At 40.8% G+C, this 22,981-nt stretch overlaps 1 protein-coding gene across 7 annotated transcripts in view; it reads left to right on the top strand.

The window, feature by feature from the left end:
* The window catches only part of PPP2R2C (protein phosphatase 2 regulatory subunit Bgamma), a 162,647-nt gene that overhangs the window by 100,380 nt on the left and 39,286 nt on the right, over nt 1–22,981 (top strand). For all 7 annotated transcript variants that reach the window (XM_068149521.1, XM_068149527.1, XM_068149523.1 and 4 more), the window contains 4 exons: nt 13,475–13,572; nt 14,180–14,345; nt 17,559–17,671; nt 19,327–19,504. In XM_068149521.1, the coding sequence (XP_068005622.1) occupies nt 13,475–13,572; nt 14,180–14,345; nt 17,559–17,671; nt 19,327–19,504 (555 nt within the window). The remainder of the gene's footprint in view (nt 1–13,474; nt 13,573–14,179; nt 14,346–17,558; nt 17,672–19,326; nt 19,505–22,981) is intronic.

Here is a 22,981-nt window from a genome sequence, read left to right as displayed (position 1 = left end):
CCCTTAGATCAAGAATATGCTCGTTTACAAAGATTATAATTGATTTTTTGGCCCTGTTTTTAATACTTTGCACTGTAAATGACATCCCAGTGGAGAATAATCATCATACAGATGTTTGAAACCTCCTTCCTGCCGTGTATAGTAATTGAAGTCTATAAAGTGTCATCAGACTGCACGTTGTTTCTAATTAGTATGAGGCAGTTTCTCTTAGCTTTATATAGTTTCACTGGCCTCTTGCCTTCATTATTTTACCAGTTGGCTCTTAAATCTTGTCATTTGCCCAAGTATCAGATGAAAAGCATGAGATTTTTCTGGGTGTTTCATAGTGTCTTGTTTTTCTTTTACCAAAACTACCAATTTTTGTATGGGTTGATGCTGGCTTTCTGAAGCTGTCAGTATGCTTTTAGCTCCAGCTGGCCAGGTTCTACTGTGACATCTTTTGAAAGACTCTTGATCTCCCATCATCAGGAGAAACATTAGTGCAACAATAAATTTCTCCCCTCATAAAAGGGCCTTTATCATAATGATCCTCATTTGTCTGTTTTTCTGTAAAGGGGAACCTTTTTTTGTGACAGCTTGATGGTTGGATGCTTATGGCAGACAGTTTCCCAGGGTATACTGGGACAATCAACAGTGGGATGGAAGAGGGCAGATAATTAGTTTCTTCTGTTGAATGGAGCTCAAAAATCTGTGTAAAATCGTTGGGAAAAGAAGCTTTTCTGCCTGTTTCAGATTCTCTGTGTGTACTCAGATCCAGGGCAAATCCCAAGATCCTTATTGAGGATTGGGGTGTGCCTCCCTCTGGTAAGCAAATTTAGCCTAGAGCAGTGTTCCTGTATTTCCTCATGTCTTGTTCCTTTTGCCTTAAATGGTCTGGAAGGTTATAGGACTTTAAAAGCCAGGCAGTGGTAAAGACTTTGCAGGCCCTGGCTGAAATAAGAGCTAGCTCTTTTAGTGACAAGACTCTGAGGCAGGTTTCCTGAAATGATTTTTTTTTAAGATGCCATTTGTATTTCTCTCTTACATGTGGAGAATGCCTCCTCTGAATATTCAGACAGCACATTCAAAATCTGTTGTGATGTGTTGCTTACACAATTTCTTCTTTACTCCAGATGAGTGACATTCCAATAATGCAGAAGTCTGAAGTATAAATAATTACAGAACTCCTCCTTACTGGTTTCAGTGGAAAGTATACTTAGTGCTAGTGCTAACAGTATATATAACGTTGCTTCATACTGGATACTCCAATGCAAAGCATGTGTAGAAGTAAACCTCTTTCTCACATGAATTAGCTGCTAATTGTGTAAGTTTAGGCAATGCTGAAACTGGTTTGTGTTAGATCTGAGTTGATGCTTGTAGCTAAGTGCAGTGAGATGTTGCCTTCTGAAGTAAAAAGAGGTTATTTGCTACATTGCTGGTAAGTATTGCATTATTGGGGGATAACAACACGAAATAGAAATGTTGTAGTGAGACAGTGTCTTTTAGGGTTAAGAAATGGTGTCCTAGTTTGCATCTGTCCCCTTCACTGCAGTGTGAGGTCTAGTGGCAACAGCAAGCTGGTGCCAGGCCTGGAGAACACGATGTCTCTCTCCTCTCAACCAGCCTTTGGCAAAATTTCCAGCCTCTAATCTGCAGTTCAGACCTGGCTAAAACTTTCCACTTATCACAGTGCTTTGAACAACTAACCAGTGTGCTTCTGTGATGCTTTGCCTGGGAGAAACCTGTCAACACCTTTTCTCTTCATTCTGTATTTAATGGATATGTCAACATTGCTTAATGGAGGATGATGAAAAGGTATGTTTTGTAGCTCTGAACGTGGTGGTGTGTCCTGACAGCAGTGATGTCTCAGGCAGCGTTGTGCTAACGTTGTTATGTTGGCTCTGATGCCAATTCAGTCAGCACTAGCCCAGATATTCCTCTGCAGTGCTCTTCTGCAGTGCATAAATACACCCTCATGCAAACACAAATTCAGAAGCATCTTAACTCCATAGCTATCATTTATAATTATAGTGGAATTAAAATAGACTTGAGGCTTCAGTTGGCCACATGCCTCAGAACTGTTGCATTGCAGCAAAGGCTGCTCTGCTTTGAGAGCACAGCAATAATTACTGGGGACTCTATTTTAACAACCAGTGATGATTGTAAGGCACAGCCTCAAGGATATTGGGAGGGAGCTGGAAGCCTTGCACATTTTCAAGGGATTAGATCTCTAAATGTTATCTGTGTGGGCTGCAAATTAGCAGCTCTCAAACTATATGTCTGCAGGAAGCATGGCCTTGAGGAAGGTGCCTGCAGATTTTTGAGACATAACCATATGCTTTGAAGCCCTCCTGATCCAGGCAGGCTCCTAATAAATTCCTCTGGGTCTGTCTGTGTAGAGGAGGCAGAAATCTGACCTAATGATGTTTGGTTTTCCAGACTATTTTGGTGTTAACTTTTCAGCTTTAGCAGTAGGCTGTCAGAAGCTATAATTTGCATTTAACCTCTTTTTGAAGAAGGAATGATTGTGCTTGGTGTTTAAACATGAGAGGCTTGGAGCTTTGAAGTCCATGTTCTCTAGTTGTGGATGCAGTGGGAACAGTCTGAGTTCCCATTGCAATGTTGTTTGATCAGATTGGAAAGAGCTTTCAAGTTTGTTTTATGCAATTGCTGGGTTACCTGTGTGCTGCTACATTCCTCAGTGTGTGTAAGGGGGGAAATGAAATTGCCTAAGCAGCAAACAGCTGCTGTTTTAAACACTGTCCATAGCATTTGTAATAGATGCTGATCTAGTCCTGTTATGTAATTGATGTCATTTGGGAATAGCCCAAAGGGAGTGTTTATTTCTTGAGGCTGTTAACTGTGTTTGAAGTTCCTTTATCAGACACAGAGTAGGGAAAGATGCATTGATTTTTAATGCCTTCTGTTCGTCAAGTATTTTTTTAATGAGTAATTATTGAAATACAATGCATTTACAGTTGAGAGCAAACACTGGGCTTTGCACATTCCAGGTATCTAGAATTCAGTCTTTAAGCACCAAGAGTTCCTCTAGTTCCTGAGATAATAGAGTGATTTAACATGCTTTTCATTTAAAGTACATGAGTAATCCCATCTTTCTTCCCATTGACTTAGTTGGAGTTATATATAAATACTCTTGGCCTTTCATGAACTGAATCTTATGAGCTTTCAGAACAATGTAAAATTATGTAAGCCACTGCTATAATTTTATATCGTTTCTACACTCATCTGAAATCTTAAAGCAGTAGGGTTGATAATGAAGCTGATACAATTTTCCTCTTCATTTTTTGAGCAGCTTAGAAGCTGTCTTGGGTGTTCTTTCAATAGTAGCAACCCATGTCAACACCAGCAAATCTGTATTTTTCTGGTCTTGGGCCATAAACTTGCAGAAGAGATCTTGTTGCAAGCAAGAACAACTAATCTCGTGGTCTTTGAGCTTGGCTTCAATTTACAGACTTAGGCCAGCCACACTATCCGGACAGTTCTGAAAGGTCACAAACAGTGATTTCAAAGCAGCTTAGAATGGATCTAATATATTCTGATGTGTGTGATCTTCATCAAAGAACTATTAGGCACTCCCAGAAGTCCCACAGTTATATGACCTTGTGACAGACCCAGAGGCAAATTTGGAGTTGTCAGCGGAACTGCCTTTGGAGCCTGCCAAGCAAACAGATGCTAATGCTAGATGAGCATCTACACCACTTGGCGTGGAACTCCTGTGACAGCCAGCAAGCCCTGTGTGTGACCTTAGCTTGCTGGTCCACTGCTGGGAGTCACAGAGGAGATGTCCAGTGATGTAGCTTATTTGGATCCTGTCATCCAAGTAGATTTAAACCCTGCCATCTACCCTTGTGCATTAAGTCTGAGAAAAGCAAATGCAGTTTGTTTTCTCTGTGCGAGTTCTACAGCCTCTGGACCCCTTCTGCTCTGAGGAGCCCCCATCTCTGCCAAGTATGGCAGATTACCATAAATTGACATAGCAGAGTATGAGCGTTGATGGTCTGTGTGCCACTCTAATCCTATGAGTTGCAGTCACTGAGTGCATCTGCCTGATCACACTGATTGTTTGGGAGCACTGTGACCAGCTGGCTTGGTGGGGCCCAGTCCCTTGGAGGGTGACATTGCACTGTTTCCAAAAAATCATGTCTGTGTGTGCACTATCTCTTGAGAAATGTCCCTGGCTAGTGACAACCCCTGAGCCATGCCAGTGGGATTTGGAGGAAAGCAATTTATCCCATCCAAAATTCTGTCAAGGTGGTTTGTTCTTAGCAATTTAAGAGTATGAATCATAGCACTACAAAGCTCAAGAACATCCTGGAGCTCTCCTTCGTTTACCAGTGCAGATATGGCTGTTGTGTCTCTGCTTTCCTTTTCAACACTCTGCACATGAAGACTCTGGCTGTAGTCCAGCTCCTAGCTCCAACCTTTCATGATTTTAAAGATTATATCCCCCCTGCTTCACCCAAAAGCCTCCTTGCTGGGGCTTTTTCTTCCTTGGTACGTGCTGTTGCAAGGTTGTGTTTGTTAAGGCTCCATCAATATGTTCATTTAGCAATGTGTATACTCACTTGAACTGAATACAGGAGCATTCAAGTCTCTAGACAAGTGATTAAGAGCTTTATTAAATAGAAATGTTTTGCTGAGCCACTGCTTGGATTATCTGTCCCTAAGTATGTGTATAATCAGAACTGTTTCTCTGATCTTGGATAAAAACTCTGGAGCATCTGTTTCATTTTTCCCTTTGTGTGAAATGGGGATGGTAACATTTCCTTACTGACTTCCTTGGGTTACTGGGGGTTTAATGCCCAGAAAGCACTTTGAACATGAGAACTGCTGTGACAGAATTACTGAGAGCTGTGCTTCTGGAATTTAATTGCTCTGTTAAGGGGAGGGAAAAAAAACCCCAAAGCAGTTCAGAATCAGCTGGCAGGGAAATTCTGTTGAAGTTTGCATGTAATAGGGAGAAAATAATGTTCACATTGAAACTAGTTATTTAGGATTGTAGTTTGGATTTTGATGACTTTTCATTACTCTCTGCTATATTTTAAATTAGTGCTTTTCCTTTTAAGATTCTAAATATGGGTGGGATTTTTTGTAATGTCCTTGTTTTAAAACAGCCTTTTGGCAACACTTGATGTCTTCTTATTGTGGGTCATTGCAATTATTATACACAAGCCTAATATCGCTCCTGATTAATTCTGTACAATTAGTGCATTGTGATAAGATTTTACACTTTCCATTTTTGGCATGTATTTACTCCAAAGTGAAGGAAGAGGTTCAAGGTCTTTCTATGCTCTCCATAAAATGCTGTTGCCTAGCATTTTTAGCACTTGGCAGCACCATTTCTAAGCTGTCTTTTGCTGGCAGCCAGGCTGTGCAGCTCCTCTGTGGGAAGTAACATGGAGCTGAGCAGAAGCTCCCAGCTCAGGCAGGCTACCTTCTGTGAGTACCAGTTTAAGCTCCATCCTGGAAACTGTAAATGCATAGGGTGATGGCCATGGTGATTTTTATTTTGTTGGCTGGTAAGAGGAGTGGACTGGCAACATCAATGGTTGGATTTGGTGATCTTAAGGGTCTTTTACAGTTGTTGTGGTCCTGTGATCTCCTAATTGTGCTGATGTTTATAAAGAGGAGTGTTTCAAGCCTGTTGTTGAGCCCTTAGCTTAGATGACTGTCTCACCTGACAGTAAACCCAGAAAAAAAAAGAAATGTCCAGCTGCCTTTATGTTTTCCCCCTCATTTTTCATTTTTTCCAAGAAATCTCAGAAGAGTAGATTACTAGCATGTGCTACACAGTGTAAGCTGTCAAGAAGCTTTTAGGAGATGCAAAGTTTAGAAGCTTTCTCTGCATATTTTTATGCTAAAATACAGATTGATTTGCAGTGTTTTCTTAAAGTGTTGCTTGTAAGAATAGCTACAAGCAGTGTTACCAAATGGCTTTGATGTGCCAAAGGTGAAAGGTTTTCTAGTGAGTTTTCCAGTTTGTTCAGAGTGAGCAGGATGGAGGGATCAGTGCTTCCCAGGTTTACCCTCTTTGGAAATCTCCAGTGGCAGTGGAAGCAGGGCTGGAATCATTCCTTGCATCACTTGTGGGTATACAGTGCCAGTCTCACAGCACTCAGAAGCTGCTGGGCTACTGCAGGTGGGGGAATACCACTGTTTGGGAGCCCCTAAATAGATATAAAAGGAATTGCAGCAAGCTTCTCATCAGTCCACTGAGTATTTCATGTTATGAAGGCACAAAGCAGTGCACTTAGTCACTTCGGCAAGTGTAATACTAACATTAATTAGGCATTCTGCAGAACTAACAACTGAAGCTTGGCAAAGTCTCACAGATCTAAGCAGGTCACCTTGAACATGAAGAAACTGAAGTACATGTAAACTCTAGCCAAAGTTTTCAGAAGTGTGTCCTAATTTCCAGCGACACCACATCTGACATGTTCCCTGACCTTATTTACTACTGCAACAGTGGGAAACTTTCCATTTACCTCAGTGGGCAGAGGGTCAGGTTTCTTTGGCCTCTTTTCCTGCAGGCTTTGTACTCTACAGGAGGGATATGGGTGCCTAAAACCTCTGAAATGCAGGCTTTGAGCTTTCAAATTAGGAATCAAATTGGGGGTGGGGAGTGCCACTTTATGAGACAGTGAATTTCAATGACTTGTATTCAATATGAAGGGGGGTATTTTTAGCATGAAGCACAGAACCCAGAGAATCTATTTTATGTATTTGTCCTGCAGGCAAAAAATTTTTGTTTCAGAGTGTGCTCCAAGAGTTGGGTAATTTTCTGATCTTCTAATTTGAGGAATACAGCTAGAAATCAGCATGTGATTAAAAAGCTGTTGAAAATGTTTTCTAAGCTCTTAAATGCACATAAATATATTGGAGAAAAAAGCCAGCTCTATTAAAGCTCAAGGCTAGAAACAGCAAATCAGAGCAGTCATAGGTGCTCACAGAGGGGGTACCCATTTGGATTTGGATTTTAGTTTCTCTTTTAGAGTGAAACTGAACTTAATTCAGATATTCTGAATGGGAAGGTGCTTTCCTTGGTCCCTGAGGATATAGGAATGCATGGACCTGTGAAAGTCAGCAGTATTATGATAGTCTCATTATCAGCCAGGGCTGATGCTGAGTTGGCTTTCTGGTGCATTGGCTTTTAGCGTTAGATTTCTCACACAGCCAAAGTGGGCAGTGTGAGCTTTGCTCTGTGCTTACCTGATTTTTGAGGGGTAGTTTCTAGTGTCATACAACCCCAAAATGAATGCATGTTGCAGAGTCTGCTGCTTCAAGTAGGGATTTTTCCATTGTGAAGGATCTCTCTGCCAGCTGTTTCAGAAAAGGATTCCTCTGACCCTCGTATCTTTGAAGTTTTGTGTACCCTGTTTCTCAGCTGCTTGTGGGAACCTTTGAAACTTCTGCTTTAAAAGTAGCAGGCTTTTTCTTTCCACCCATTATGTTTTCTCACCTCCTTTTTTTGTTGTCCAAGTCTCAACTAAATTCTGACAACAGAGCTCGCTGTAATGGCCCTCCCTTCACACAAGACACTGTAATACTGCCCCTCTTTTATCTACCATTTATCCTTTTGTTTTATGGCTCTCTTTGTTGCAAGCTTCTTTGTTGTTACTTCCAGATTATGTTCCTCAGGGACTTTTCGTATCAGTATGACTGAACATTGCTTGCAGCCATGCCAGATTGTGCTGTGATCTTATTGGATTTCACAAACCAAGGTTAGGCCAGGTCAGAACTTGGTTGAAATAACGTAGACTACAAGATTGCCTGCTGGCCACTGGGAACACACACACAACAAAAACCCGACCTAGAGGCTGATTCAGTCAGCTCAGACTGCCTGTGTTGCCATGCTTATTGTGGTGGATGTGATATAAAGAAGTTCTGACCTGTTCTGGCTGGTGGGATTTCATACTGGGTTGTGGGGACTTTTTTGTTGTTGTTGGGTTGGGCTTTTTCCCCAGCAAAAAAAAAAATACTGATCTTAATTCCAGTGTTCTGGCTCTTTCCAAATCCTTTAATTCTCCATCAGGATTACACTGCAATTCAGTAGAATATTATATTCTCTGATCTTCTTTTCCTTGTACCATTGCGTGATGTTTTTTGCCCTCAGAATTGCTACTGCTGTCCCAAACCCTGCATTTCTGTCTTGGGTGAAATAGTTTTGTAATTTTCTTTGCTTTCCTGATTCATAGGATGGTTTAGGTTGCAAGAAACCTTCAAGATCATTTAGTTCCAACCCCCCCGCCACGGGCAAGGGCACCTTAACACTAGACCAGTTTGGACATCGAAACACTTGAACGTGTCCAGAGAAAGGCAACAAGGCTGGTGAGAGGCCTTGAACACAAGCCCTATGAGGAGAGGCTGAGGGATTTGGGATTGTTTAGCCTGGAGAAGAGGAGGCTCAGGGGTGACCTCATTGCCCTCTACAACTACCTGAAAGGTGGTTGTAGCCAGGAAGGGGTTGGCCTCTTCTCCCAGGCAACCAGCACCAGAACAAGGGGACACAGTCTCAAGCTGTGCCAGGGGAGGTTTAGACTCAGGTGAGGAGGAAATTCTTCACTGAGCGAGTCGTTCGTCATTGGAATGGGCTGCCCAGGGAGGTGGTTGAGTCACCGTCCCTGGAGGTGTTCAAGAGGGGATTGGACGTGGCACTTGGTGCCATGGTCTAGTCATGGGGTCTGTGTTGATAGGTTGGACTCGATGATCCTCGAGGTCCTTTCCAACCTAAGTTATACTGTGATACTGTGATACTGTGCTCAAGGCCTCATTCAGCCTGGCCTTGAGCACCTCCAGGGAGAGGGCATCCACCACCTCCCTGGGAAACCTGTTCCAGAGTCTCACCACCTTCACTGTAAAGAATTTCTTCCTAATATCCAGTCTGAATCTCCCTTCTTGAAGTTTTTATCCATTCCTTCTCATTCTATCACTACAAGCCCTTGTAAATAGCCTCTTCCCAGCTTTCTCACAGGCCCTCTTCATGTACTGGAAGTCTGCTCTAAGATCTCCCTGGAGCCTTCTCTTCTCCAGGCTGAATGGCCCCAACTCTGCCTGTCCCCTTAAGGGATGTGCTCCAGCACTTTGATCATCTTCCTGGCCTCTTTTGGACCCACTCCAGCAGCTTGATGTCCTTCTTACGCTGGGGGTGCTGGATGGAGTACTCCAGGTGGGTCTCAAAGGGCAGAGTAGAGGGGGAGAATCTTCTAGAGCAAAATAAAATATACCAGGACCTTCACAGGAAAGGCCCCAGAAAGGTATGAATTGCTAGTAAAAGTAACATATAGTGATTTATAGTTGAGCTTTCCTTAGAGTTGTTTGAGGTTTCTGACCAAAAAGTCAGAATGAGTAAGTACAATCAGACTTTGCTTTAGTGAGTGCAGACTAGGTGCAAAATGGCTACAATTGTGCTAAAGTGCCCCAAAATAGTGCAACAAAATTATTATATGGATAAGGCTTTTCAAATTATTGTAAAGATATTTGGATCTCCTTGTGTCATATAGGAATAAGCTATACAAAACCTTTGAAAAAAAACTGTTAAGAGGCTAGAAAGTGAACACCCAAAAGTATGTGGTGGTGTGAAATAAAGCCCAGGCTCTGTGTACTGACCTTTGTTTCATCCCATCCCACAGCGAGCCTGGGGGGAGAACTGCTGGAAGGTTTATTTGCCTGCCTCTGTGCTGGAGCAGTACTCATGGAGTTGAGGGAAGAGCAGTACAATCAGCTAGACATCTCTTGATGTGCACAGATGTACAATGATAGACTTAGATCTATGAGAAAAGCTGAATATCTAGCTAAGCAGCAGCTGTTGGGTTCAGCATAGCCATTAAGCACATTTGAAAACTGTAAACTGTGAAGCTGCAGAGGAATTAGTTCATGTGGCACAAAAGGGCAGAGGTGACTAGGAGTCAGGGAATGAAATAGTTCAGCCTGGATCAGGGAAAACTTGCTGTCAGTTTAAGCTTGAGGAGTAATGTGATGTCCTTCTGTGAATATGCAAAATTACTCTGGGGAATGAGGTCTGTAATGTGCTGTATGTCCTGGAACAATTTGTCATGGCCAGATGTGGAACAGAGGACCAGTTCTATACCCCCTGGAGTATTTTCATCTTTTGGTGGGTTTGGGTTAGCTTTTCTCAGTCAGAAACTGTAAAATGTGGAGCAGTGTAACTTTTAAATTGAAGTTTGTATACATTTCTGCACTGACAAAATGGGTGATTTAAAAATGAAGTAGGGAGATTAATACTGGATAAAAATTGGGGTTTGTAATCTGAGTGGAAATATTTGCCCATTGGCACCGAGGTTATCCATAATTGTTCTTAAAAGGTAAATTATCTCTGCCTCTCATAATCCTCATTGTTAGTGCAAAGCTTGGCATTGACAGCAGAGATATGAGAGGTGTAGTGCAGAAGAGCTGGAAGGAGTCTTTCATCTCCGCCATCCCTTACCAGGGGCGTACTCTACATACCAATTCATCAACTCTTCCATTGTGGAGCATTTCTATATCCTGGAGAGGGTGAAATCTGGTAGTTAATTGTTCTGTATGCTCAGGGGGCCATTCTCCAGTGGAAGAATCTGCAGGACGGGACCGTAGTGCCTGATGTTGCTACAGCATTAATAAATACGTTGGAGAATGTTCTGCAGAAGGGTATGAAGAGCTTTGTTGATTGATTCTGTTCCTTCCTCCTCTGTCTTAGGGAGAGCCAGCCTGGCTAATCTATTTTTTTTTATGAAAACAGCATGACTAATATTCTCCTGCTGAACAGATAGGCTGGATAAGATTTTTTTTTTCCCTGGCTGTTGCTTTCAACTGCTATTTACGGGATCAATAAAAGTGATTTTCCAATTCAAGGCTAATTTTTTTTTTTACCAACAAGCTGCATAGCCTCTAAGGTTGGAATATTGGATCTGCTCTTTTTCAGAGCAAGTTATTTTTAAAATGATAGGTAGGCTGCAGTTCAGAATTAGTTTTTCTAATAGAAAGGAGGGATGTATCTGGAAGAAACGCTTTGTGGGGGAGAGCGTTTTGCCTCAGAACAACATCATTGCACACTCCCTACAGATCCTGAATGTCTTAGCTGCTTTTCTTTAAGCAATAATCACTTAACTGCATGCAATATTTTAATGACAAGTGCAATGTAATAACAGAATGCAGAGCTGGTTTATTATAACCCTGATTCAGTTACCATGGGCTTTACTGCTCTGCCAAGTGCCATGTAATATTTTTGTGTCCATTGTGAATGTAGAGAGGAGAATTTCATGCCATTGTGGAAGTATTCCAGGCCAACAGCAAGTGCATTTGAATTTGCATGTGTGGATACCATTTATTGCTTTTGAATAGTTATTTTATCTGGTTCTTTTGTGACCTGTTGAGAAAACCATGTGTTACACATATGCACACATACACACAAACACACCTGTATTTTAATGCATATCACATGCTCCCTTGAGTCTCCATTCTAAAAGGACTGTCACTGAGTCTTCTGGAGTTCTGCCTTTGTGGTGAGATACAGCTTTAAATAAGCAAAATCAGTCAGTTACCATTTTATAAGCAGGAGCTCACACCTACTATCAGCATGAATATTGCATGATAAGAATAAAATAGTCAAGAAATGTTCTTCCACTGGAAGCACTAGAAATGAACTTTACATGCCAGGAAAGCTGATTAGATTAAAAACAAACAAACAACCTCCCCACCCCATGTTTTAGATCAAGCTTCAACCCATTCCAAGCCCCATGCCAGCCATAAACAAAGTTCCTCTACTCTTCCTGTATTCTAAGAAGATTAGAGCTTTTGGAGTGCTGACCTATAAAATTGACATGCTTTATGTGGAAGCCCAGATAAAAATCAAATACCATTAACTTGGAGAAGATTTGGGTTTCAGACCCAAACTACTCTAAGTTGTCATGTCCCATTTTTTCTCAGACATTCATACATTTTAGTCAGTACAAAAGAAAACTGCATCCCCTCTTTATGATTCCTCTTAACTTTCTTTACATATGTAGTGTGTGGAGGACAAAAGAGGAGAGTTTGGTTGATTGGTTTTGTTGTTGGTTGTTTGGGTTTGGGTTGGGTTTTTTTTTCCACAGAACTGTTTGATGGTGAACATTTTATTTAAAAAATTAGGGTAAAGTTTTTTTCCCTTATTTTTTTTCAGTTGGTGAATTGTTTATAGCATTCCAGTAAGAATCTAGCTTTGGATGGCTGTGTTGCTGATGAGAGCAACTGGCAATAGAAGCCGCTAGTTTATTAAAAGAATAATAGGAACAGATGTTTTCAGTTCATAAAATGTATCAAGTAAGTGGTACATCCACTTGTTATTTCTGTTCCTTTGAATTTTAGTGAATTCATTTGGGGCTAGGTTTTCAAAAGAGCTTAGCCCACTGTCGCCTCATTGTTCTCAGTGTAAACTGATGGATGATGAACGTGTTTGAAAACCACAGCTTTTTGTGCCTGAAGGGGAGCTGCTATCTACTGATGCTTCTGAAAATCTGGCCCATGTTTCTGATGAGTGAATACTGATCATTATAGAGGATTCATATGGGCAATCTCTGAGTAATACCCTGCATTTGTCTGTGATTGTGTATATGATGGCTTCTTAATTTGCACTAGGCATTTTGATTTAAATTATGCTAATAGCATAGGATTAACCATGGATTATGATTCTAGCATTTACTGCCACAAAAACAGAAGAACTAGTTTCTTTGCTCCCTTCCCATTCTGATGTAGAGCAATTTGTACAGAAGTCTGGCCTCAGGTTTTGCTGAGGTTTCTTGTTTAAGCTGATGCAATTGCTTAGAGAAGATGAGTTGCTGAAAATTAGAAAAAGAAGGGGCTGGAATCTTTTTATCTTTTGGTGACACATTTCTATGGTACTGAAATGGTTTATCCAAAACAAGGATTGAATGTGCTCTTGCCGGCATTGCACAGCGTGCAGTTCTGGTTTTGCCTTCATTCCTCAGGGGCAGGACAGGCTACATGTACTTTGCTAGTGCTCTCTTGTCTCAAACACATATTTGAGAAAAGTAGTGCTAGAGGTTTATGTGAAAACCTTCGTAAAGGGTGAAGAGTAAATGATACATGCAGCAGGGCTGAGATACTACATTGGTCCTTGCTAGGGGAAATAGCAGGAGGCCAGTGCTGTTGCTATCTCCAGTACTAAAAAAAAAAGCTCTGTAGCAGCCTGAAATTGCTCTTCTTGAAGCACAACCTCTCCAGAGATCTGCTCCACTCCAAAACTGCAGCTGTGCTGGAAACACAAATTTGCCTTGTTATGTTTGCACTTGTTTCATTGTGTAGCAACCTCGGATGGTAATGGCATGCAGCCTGTTTGCGTTAGTGACTTGCTGTTGAATTCATCTGTATTCCTTCAAACCCCTCATTTGTTGCGTTTTTTTGTGGAGTGCTTGATACTTCTGATGGCTTTGTGTTCTAGTAGCAGTCTAACATTTGCCTTTTTGTCTTTTTCTTCCTCCAGCTGATATTATTTCTACAGTTGAGTTCAACCACACTGGAGAACTGCTGGCTACTGGTGACAAGGGAGGTCGGGTTGTTATATTCCAAAGGGAACCTGAGGTATGTGAGTTACCAATATAGTCCTTAATAGCTTGCTAAAACTTGGCTTTAATTTTAATACTTTGATTGGATCTAACTAAAAAGGACTTGTTTATAGTCTCAAGATTCAGTAAAAGAGAATGTGACCTCTTTGGAGGGAAAGTGAAAGAGGGTAAGCATCTTTTACTTGGAATTTTGCTGTCCCAAACAAAAATGCTTCAAAGCTCCAAAATTTCAGGATAATAAAAGATACATTTGTTTGTTTGTTTGTTTTACTTCTTATTTTAATAGCTTTTGCCTGTTCATTAGAACCATTCAGTTTAAAACAATGCCTTTGCTGTCTTACCTCTGTGTTTCACTTTTAAACCCAGTCCATCTATTTTGTACAAAGTCTTCCTGGATAACTGACCCTTCAAGAAATTTTTGCCTTTTATTAAATGTTGCTCCAACATACTTACAGGAAATTGAATTCCTGTAGAAGCAAATCTATCAATCTCATGTTTTAAATGAGAAATTAAATTATACTTTCAATATTTTTATATTTATAAGGCTACTTAAACACCTTTCCTAAGAGATGGAAATACATTGCCGTCATAAACAACACTTTTGTTGGTCTTATTCTCCACAGAGTAAAAATGAGCCTTACAATCAGGGGGAGTACAATGTTTACAGCACTTTCCAGAGCCATGAACCTGAATTTGATTATTTGAAGAGCTTGGAGATTGAAGAAAAAATAAACAAGATCAAGTGGTTACCACAGCAAAATGCAGCTCACTCACTTTTATCAACAAATGGTAAGATGGATGAGCATTTATAGGACGTATCAGCATTTTGCTCGTGTGAGTTTTACTGCTGACTGTATACATTTGTTCATTTTAATCTAGTCTTTTCATAATTTCCTTTTCCATGGTTTACCAGGACTGTCAAACTGGCTCTCATCGCTGTTATTTATGTATTTTATTCACAGTCACAGGGTTTTTCCTATTGACTGTCCATAGACATTTAGAGAGCTATCCATTTTTGATATTAACATGCAGTGCTACTCTGAAATGACTTTTAAGCCAAAGGTATCACCTTACTCAGCAGCTGCATTTCACTGGGGATGTACAATTTTGTCTGCTATATTTGTCAGAATCTTCATTCTTTGTAGATATGTAAATGCATGTAGGTGAGAGAGATGAATTTCTTTTTCTCTTTTCATTCATTATCATCAGAATGGTTTATTTAAGTTCTAAAGAGCTACACAAATCTTTGGAAGGCAGTAGAATGCTAATAAGAAATTGATACTGACTCATCTTTCTAACATGCCTAAGGCCTATTGATTAAAAAAAAATACAGCATTATTGCTCAGAGGGGATATGGAGATGTGGCATAGTGGGAAGAAACTGAATGGAGTCTAACATGCATAGGTGTCATTTAGGAAGCATTTGGACGCCCACAACCATTATTACTGCTCTTGGTACCTGAATGTAAAACTTAGATCACATTGTAATCAGAAAAGAATTTTTCTGTTAGAAATTTAAGCATGAACTGAGTAGAAATTTGAGTGGGTCCAGAGGCGGCCACAAAGATGATCTGAGGGCTAGAGCGCCTTCCTTGTGGGGACAGGCTGTGAGAATTGGGGCTGTTTGGCCTGGAGAACAGGAAGCTTCAGGGAGACTTCTGGGCAGCCTTCCCATACCTGAAGGGGGCTACAAGAAAGTCAAGTAGGCACTGTTTACAAAGACTTGTAGTGATAGGGTGAGAGGGAATGGATTGAAGCTTGAGGAGGGTAGATTTAGACAGGATTTAGGAAGAAATTCTTTACAGTGAGGGTGGTGAGACACTGGAACAAGTTTTCCAGGGAGACTGTGGATGCCCTCTCCCTGGAGGTGTTCAAGGCCTTGAGCAACATAGGCTGGTGGAAGGTGGCCCTGCCCATGACAGAGGGGTTGGAACTAGATGATCTTTGAGGTCCATTCCAACCCAACCCATTCTATGCATCTATGAATAAATGGGAATTGCTGAATAGTGTGAAGAATAGTGTGATCTCGCTTTTGGGAATTGGCAGTTTAGGATGGAGTGATTACTTCTAGTTAATATTTGTAGCAATAAATAATAGTTAGTGTTTTGCTGTCTGGTAGTTTAGGGTCTAAAGCACAGTATGGTCAGATAAGTGAGAACTGTGGAACATCAGCCATTCTTCCCACAGGCACAGGTGTACAGTACCCATTGCATTTGCTGGAAGGGGCATCCCTCTGTACAGGGACATGAGGGGAGAGTCCATCTAAATCTTACTCTCAATATGAGACTTGACTGGTCTGCATCTGCCGGAATCTGTTTCCATTCTTCTAAGGAGGACTTTAGTCTGAGGCTGTCTCTGCACAGGTCACCTCTCTGAGGGGATCTTGGCTCCTTTCCAGTTCACACATTACCAACAAGTCACCAGCAGCATCTGATTGCAGCATCTTAATTAGCGGATGCAGAAGGAAATCACGAAGACCTTTGAATCCCACTGTGGATTTGCATTGCTTGAAGTTGGCACTGTAAACTGAAGTGATTTTGTAGTAGAATAATACATTATTAGGATTCATTGGTATCTCTTGTACCAGAATATATTGGGGCCTCTTCCAATGTGAGCTACATTGAGTAGATGAGAATTGGGCCCATACAAATCCTTTCATCTGAGGATTTCAGACTGCTTACTAGACATTAATTAATTTAGACTGCACAACACCCTTGAGACTGAGTGAATACTGAACCTCATGGAGATGTTTCTATATTTTGTGAAATATAAGCATGCTCAGAATTTCTAGGGAGGTTTTAAAGTCCAGAGGCAGATTAAGGAGAAGAAAACCAACACATGTGATGCCCTTAACTGCAAATCAAATATTTTCTACTCAGGAAAGGGATAGTTTTATTAATAGCAGTCAAGTTCAGCAATGGAGAATTATTTGTCCTTTTCCTTGTAATAGATTTTCTAATTGCTGGTTTTATACATTTTAAGTAAAGGAGGAATGCACTACTTGCATGGAATAAAACCTCAAGTGTGACATACCCTATATGAATTGTTAGGAATTAATGACTGATACAGATAAAAGGTATAGAATATTTAAATGGAGATGTTTAGTTGCAGATTGTACTGATATCTTGTTCTGTAGATTGTTCACTTGTAATATTTTTGTTGCTTGAAAATTAGCACATCAATATCATTAGGCAAGGCATGAAAGTAAAGCTGCTCAGAGAGGTGGAGGGACTGATTTTGAAGCACAAAAGAGGTCTAAGTCAAAGGTGCTGTAGATATTCAAAGGAATTCATGCATTCATATATCCTGCCCTTGAAATGTTTTTTACTAGCTTTTGAAAGAAATGTTTGGATCAGCCACACTGGGGGAGGAATTATGCTCTGCTGTGTGCTTGGAGAAGGAGGGATAAAGGAGGAAAGTGGGATGAAATCAGAAGGAAAGGTTAATGAAAGCTGTGGTGGCAGCTGAAGTGCAGAAGCTTTGGAAAGGCTTTGACTGCTCCATGAACAGATGAGTGCAACAACCATCATGGATGGATTTTTCACAGAAGGGTTGGCATTAATTTTTCAGCTCAGGGAATGGTAGCGTTGGCAGGTTGGGTGCACAAGCAGTGTGGGAGAGGACCATCAATGTCAAGGAAATCTGCAGCTTCAGCTACTACTAAACCAAACTCCCCCTGAAATGTTTAAAACTTCAAGTCGTTGGCTTCAGAGGCTCTTTGCTGATGAGAGGCATCCTTATTCTATCATCATATGCTTCACCCATCATGGAAAAGTGAGAGTTTAGGTTTAATTCCATTCCATGCATTTAATTCTATTCCTACCCTTGCAGCACAATTCTTTCAGATTTTATTTTTTCTCATTTTCTGGATGTTCAGAGTTAAATAATCCAGACTGTTTGGTTAATCAAAGTGTAGAAACTTCTTTAAGGAATGTATTGTGAAAGGTGTGCAACCCCAGGCAGAATTCCTGTGCTGACAGTTGTTTTGTCTTTTCTCCTAAAGATAAAACAATCAAGTTATGGAAAATTACTGAAAGAGATAAGAGACCAGAGGGGTACAACTTAAAAGATGAAGAAGGGAAACTTAAAGATCTTTCTACAGTAACATCACTGCAGGTAAGCTGTTGCCTTTGACAGAATCCAATTGTTTCTGTACACAGGTGGTAGTCACGGGTACGAACTCAGTTAGGTACCTAATGCTAAGCACATATAAGATTATTCTCATTTAACTTTTAGCTGACTGATAGTGGCCTTGAATCTGTCATACATTTTCAAGTCACAACTGCTTTATGATAGAGTGACCAACACAAACCTGTTTAGAGAGCTGATGTCAGTTTTGTTCTTCCTCATAAAATTCCCTCAGTGTGACTTAACGTGCTTTCACACTAGATTCTTTAGTCTGGTGTGCTGGAAGCATTCTACTTGTAATTAATACTAAACAGTGTTATTGCCTTCAAAGGAACTGAGTTAAAGACACTATACCAAATTTCAGTCTTGTCTTTATTACAGTAGTATGAATGAATTATCTCCTGTCTGAAGAGTGGGATTGCAATAGTCTGTGCTCCAGTGCCCATGAAGTTCTGCATTGCTGAACAGATGCAGTCATGGAATTCATATAAGCATGTATGATAATGTAATAGATATTTGCTGTCAGACTTTAATGGCTGAATTCACTCCAGGTGTTTTGGCAAAAGCGGTTCAAGGTTAGAACTGGAAGGCTTTGTTGCATTAACAGCACAAAGAAGTATTTCTTCATTATTAAAAATGAACAACCCATCCCTATCTCCAGAACAAGCCAGTACTGTCCATTGTTACCAAAGCCTGCAAAGCACAGAGATGATCCCATTAATGGAATATGTGTCTGTTCTGTATCATTGCACAAACAAAACCATTCCAGATTGCTTACAGTCTGAGAATTCAAAGACTGAGTTGAATCATTGTTTTGTTCCTGTAGTGGCAAGCTAAACTCAAAGGTTTAACTTCTCTGTGTTCTCTTTTAAGCTGCCTTGTGGATTGATGCATGATAGCTTGTTTCTGATGCATGTTCAACAACACCTAATAGTCCCAATCATGGACTGCAGCCTTGCAGTGTTTAGTGATTTACCAATTGGGAACAAATTGACAGTGTCTGGTTGTTGAAGTGTGACATTGAAGTGACACATAGGGAAATAATGAGGGCACAGAGATGAGTGATAGTCTGTGGTATTAGCTTTTCAGGAGTACGTGTGCCTGCACCATGTGTCCATGTGCACGTTAAGTTTGTTTGCCAAGACTTTGCTTACTATATTTTACTGAGAATACAGCCTTTTCACAACTTTATTTTTTTTTTGAGAGAAATAAAGTAGCAAAAGAAATACCATGAGTGATTTATAGCTAACAGTGAACTCCTTAGCAAAAGCAAAATACTAGGACTTCACTGCTTGTAGGAGCCAGAGCCTCCTGTATAGGTGGGACAGTGTCTCCTCTTGTGGGACTGGACTCTTCTGAGGCAACTGCCAGTGCTTCCCTTCCCACAATCCAGGCATTCCATTGCTCTGCCTCTTTGCATGGCTCTCCTGTCTCTCCTTTCCTCCTTGGCAGGGATGGCCTTCTCCAGTAATTCATCCGTGGGGAGATTCAGCTTGAGCACACTGTTGAGCAGTTTTGTAAGATCACAGTCTTTGAATGCCTGCCTCCCACTGAAACTCCCATCATCCTAGCAAAACATTATTTGAAAGCTTATCCTTGTTCCATTTTGTGTTGTGTTTTGTTTTGGTTTTTTTTTGTGGCAGGTGCCTGTACTGAAGCCTATGGATTTGATGGTAGAAGTCACTCCCCGGAGAATCTTTGCTAATGGTCATACCTATCATGTCAACTCAATATCTGTCAACAGTGACTGTGAGACATACATGTCAGCAGATGATCTCAGGATTAACCTCTGGCATTTAGCAATCACAGATAGGAGCTTCAGTATCCTTTATTGTGGTTCCTTGCTCGGAGTTGATGGTATGCATGGAGCTTGAGAGAGCTGTTTGCAAATATTTTTCAGCAGATTTTAAAATATACCTTTACTTACCAGAATCCCTGAGGTATTTGTAACTGAAAATAGTCAGATATAATAGGAGAGAGCTAAGAGGTTGCAAAAATCAGGGAATTTTATATGAAGAATAACGATTTGGATGTGTTCCTCTGTGACCTGAGCTCTGGCAGGGGGGTTGGACCTGATGATCTCTTTGGGTCCCTTCCAACCACTGACATCCTGTGATCCTGTGATCCTGTGTAATCTTGAAGTTAGCCAATGGCAAGAAAATAAGAAACTGATAGTAGCAGAATGATAACTATCCACCCAACTAGGATACTCTGTACTGTTCCTGGAGATGTCTTATGCTGGGCTACTCCACCTTGGTTTTGCTGAGAGGTCAGTCCTTACCCTAACTATTCCACTTTGGTTTTGGTGAAAGTCAGTCCTTAGCCTGACCATCCCCTCTGTTCTCCATCAATGTGCTTCCCAGAACCATAATGCCTGAGATGTGCACAGTTTGGGAGTAAGGCTGAGCTGTTTGTGTGAGTTGTTTAGTCTGGGATTAATGCAGTCATTGCTGTATTGAGCATCATCTTGAAAGGTGTATTGTGGGGTTACTCCAGTCATTTGTGAGCCCTTGTACTGTAACAGGATGACTTGGGAGAGGAGCAAAAAGAGATGTAGCCAAGAAACGTGGTCCTCTGTGTTTTCTAGAATACAAAGGAATCAGTGAGAAGGTAAATAGGTTATGAGGCCATCTCACAATTTGGTGTTCCTTTGGTGATTTAATTAAAACAAATGATATTTCAGAACATGTGGATTTATATGAAGGACTGTTAGACATCACAGTGAAGTTATCCTACTGGGGACAAATTCCTAAATGGCAGTACCATCATGAGGAGGTGTTCTCCCTGTCATTGGTGATTGTTTGTATTTCTTCCTTCAGAGGTCAGATAATCTGTGGAGCTTAACCCATGCTTTGTTAATGTCACAGGAAACGTTTATATTAAATCAAACAACTCTTAATGTCCTTAAACTGCTTTTGCATGGTCAAGTGACAGGTGCTTTTCCCCTGGGGACTGTAGGGATTATCTCCATAATTTGTTTCCAAAGTCATATTGTCTCATCAGTCTTCCCACAGCTTGCTTTCTGTCCACACAGAGCCGTGTAAGTTCTTGTAGAATTGCAGGGGCACTGTATTTCAGCATCTGATCCATAAAGAAACTGCATTTTTGTCTTACAGAAAACACAGTTCTGGAAAAGTCTCCTGGAAGCAGATGAGCTTCTGGTAAAACTGGTGTATGTGCTGGTTGCAATTACAACTAGATACAGTTTAAATTATAAATTAGCATTGCAGGGCTTTATGCCTTCTGTAGCACGCTTAGGGGGACAGGCAGGAGGAGGCTCAGGCTGTTTTAAAAATGCTTGCTTCACATCTTTTTTACTAGCTGCAAAATGGAAATGAAGTACCTTGCTGTTTTACATGCAAGGCTTGATTCCTTGAAATACATGTTTCAAACAATAAATAGAAAACATTTTGGTTTGAAGTGGCATTTGTTAATAAGGGATCTGGCAGTGATGTGTATTTGTCTGACTATCCCTCAGAGGCAGCACTGCTACATATAATGAACTACAATCTGTTTACCCAAGAGGCTGGATGTGACAATGACATAGGCAACAAATACAGTGCTGGAGTTGCTGGACATTCAGCTCCTGTTTGAACATCTTTACAAATTGCATGGAAAACTCTGGAGAAGGAATGGATTAGCAGTAGTCTGCTAGACTGTTTTTCAAGTTAGGTACTTTGTCTTGTAGAATTTGATTTGAGAACAGTTGGGTTACAACCATTTTAGCAGTCTGAAAAATCACCAGGAATTGCTCATTTTCTCTGAAAATGGAAAGACAAAGCAATGCAGATCTTGAGTTAATTCCCCTCCGGTCTCCTTTTGGAAAACATTCTAAATCAGCTTTGCAGAATTTGACCAGAGTGTTTGCCTTAGGTAAAGCCTTAGGCAAATACAATATAATTAGTGGTTTTCTGGTTTGCTTTGGTATTAGCATAAACATTAACTGGGGTAAAAAGAGCACAAGTGAGCTTTATGCTATGACCGTGTACATTTTCATGAAGAATATGCAAGACTTCTGTGCGTTGCTTCCTACTTGCCAGCAGGTTTGCTCAGTATCATTTGGGCAGGAGGAGGCAAGGAGGAGGAGGAGGTGAGAGAAAAGGAAGGGGGAAGGTAAGCTGATAAATAATTGCATATCTGAGGCTTTTCTTCACCAAAAGGTTTGATGTGTTTGGTTGTGTTATGGAGAACGAAAGTCTGTCCTTAATTAAGGAAGATACTCTTCACTGGGAAAAAAAAAAAAGGCAAAGTAAACTCTGCTGTATTTATTATTGTTTGGTCTGAAATGGCTTAGCAATATTGCTCATAGCTTAAGCCTTTAGATAAGTCATCTTGGGTGTAGTGAATGAGAAAACAGGACTGCTGGAGGCATACTGATAAGGCTTACTTCACATCAGCAGCAATCTTTGGACTATCTAGCTGTACTAAATATTCTTTATGAGAATATATTTGGATTGCTCACACAACTATGTAGCTCATAGCACTTGAACTCCCTTCATTTCCTGGTAGCACACTATTTCACTCTAGAGGCTGTCATGGCATTGCTATGGAAACAACATCACCATTTCCAGCATTTACTCATCTTGAGACTCATCTTGACTAAAATACTCATTTCTCAGTCAGATCAATATAGTCCAGGGTTATCCTGTTTTAATAAAAAATTCCTTCTTCTCCCTCCCAAAAGGGTTAAGCTAATTAGCAAATTACCATAGGGCCTTCTTACAGTCTAATATATTCCAGTATTTGAAGCATCATGGATAGTCAGATCGTTAGGCACCATATCTTGGGGAAATTAGTTTCCTTAAGAAGTAAACAAAAACAACAAAAAGAGAAGCAATAGGAAAACCAAAATAGTGTGGTACAGTGATGGAGACCAAATCTGTGGCAACACTCTGTGGTATGTACAGGACATATATAGAGCTCTGGGAGCAGCCCCCAGACCAGGAAAGAGGGCTAGCCTTACAAAATTCCTGTTCACTGCCTCAGTGCTATGCATTTGAACACTAAGCTGAAAGTATATCTGCAGTATTCTCCTGGCATTTGTGGAGCTGTAAGCTGGCAAATTTATGCCCTTGAGTGAATAAGGTTGCTTCTATAAAAATTCCTCAGGCAGGGTGACTGTGCAGAAGCTGTGTGCACCAGGATGCATTTTCTGTGTTTTCTGTGCTCTGTGTGAGGACCTGCCACCACCCCCACCACCACCACTGTTTTCCTCAAGCATTCACTTTCTGTTTGGGGAGACGGCAGACATTATTCCTTTTATTTTGAGAGCCCTGTCTAATACATTTTAGCATGTCC

The sequence above is a fragment of the Melanerpes formicivorus genome, unplaced genomic scaffold, assembly GCF_026170545.1.
Source record: "Melanerpes formicivorus ecotype bairdi unplaced genomic scaffold, bMelFor1.0.p_v2 SCAF_18, whole genome shotgun sequence".
NCBI lineage: Eukaryota > Metazoa > Chordata > Aves > Piciformes > Picidae > Melanerpes > Melanerpes formicivorus.
This window is presented reverse-complemented; position numbering and strand designations above follow the sequence as displayed.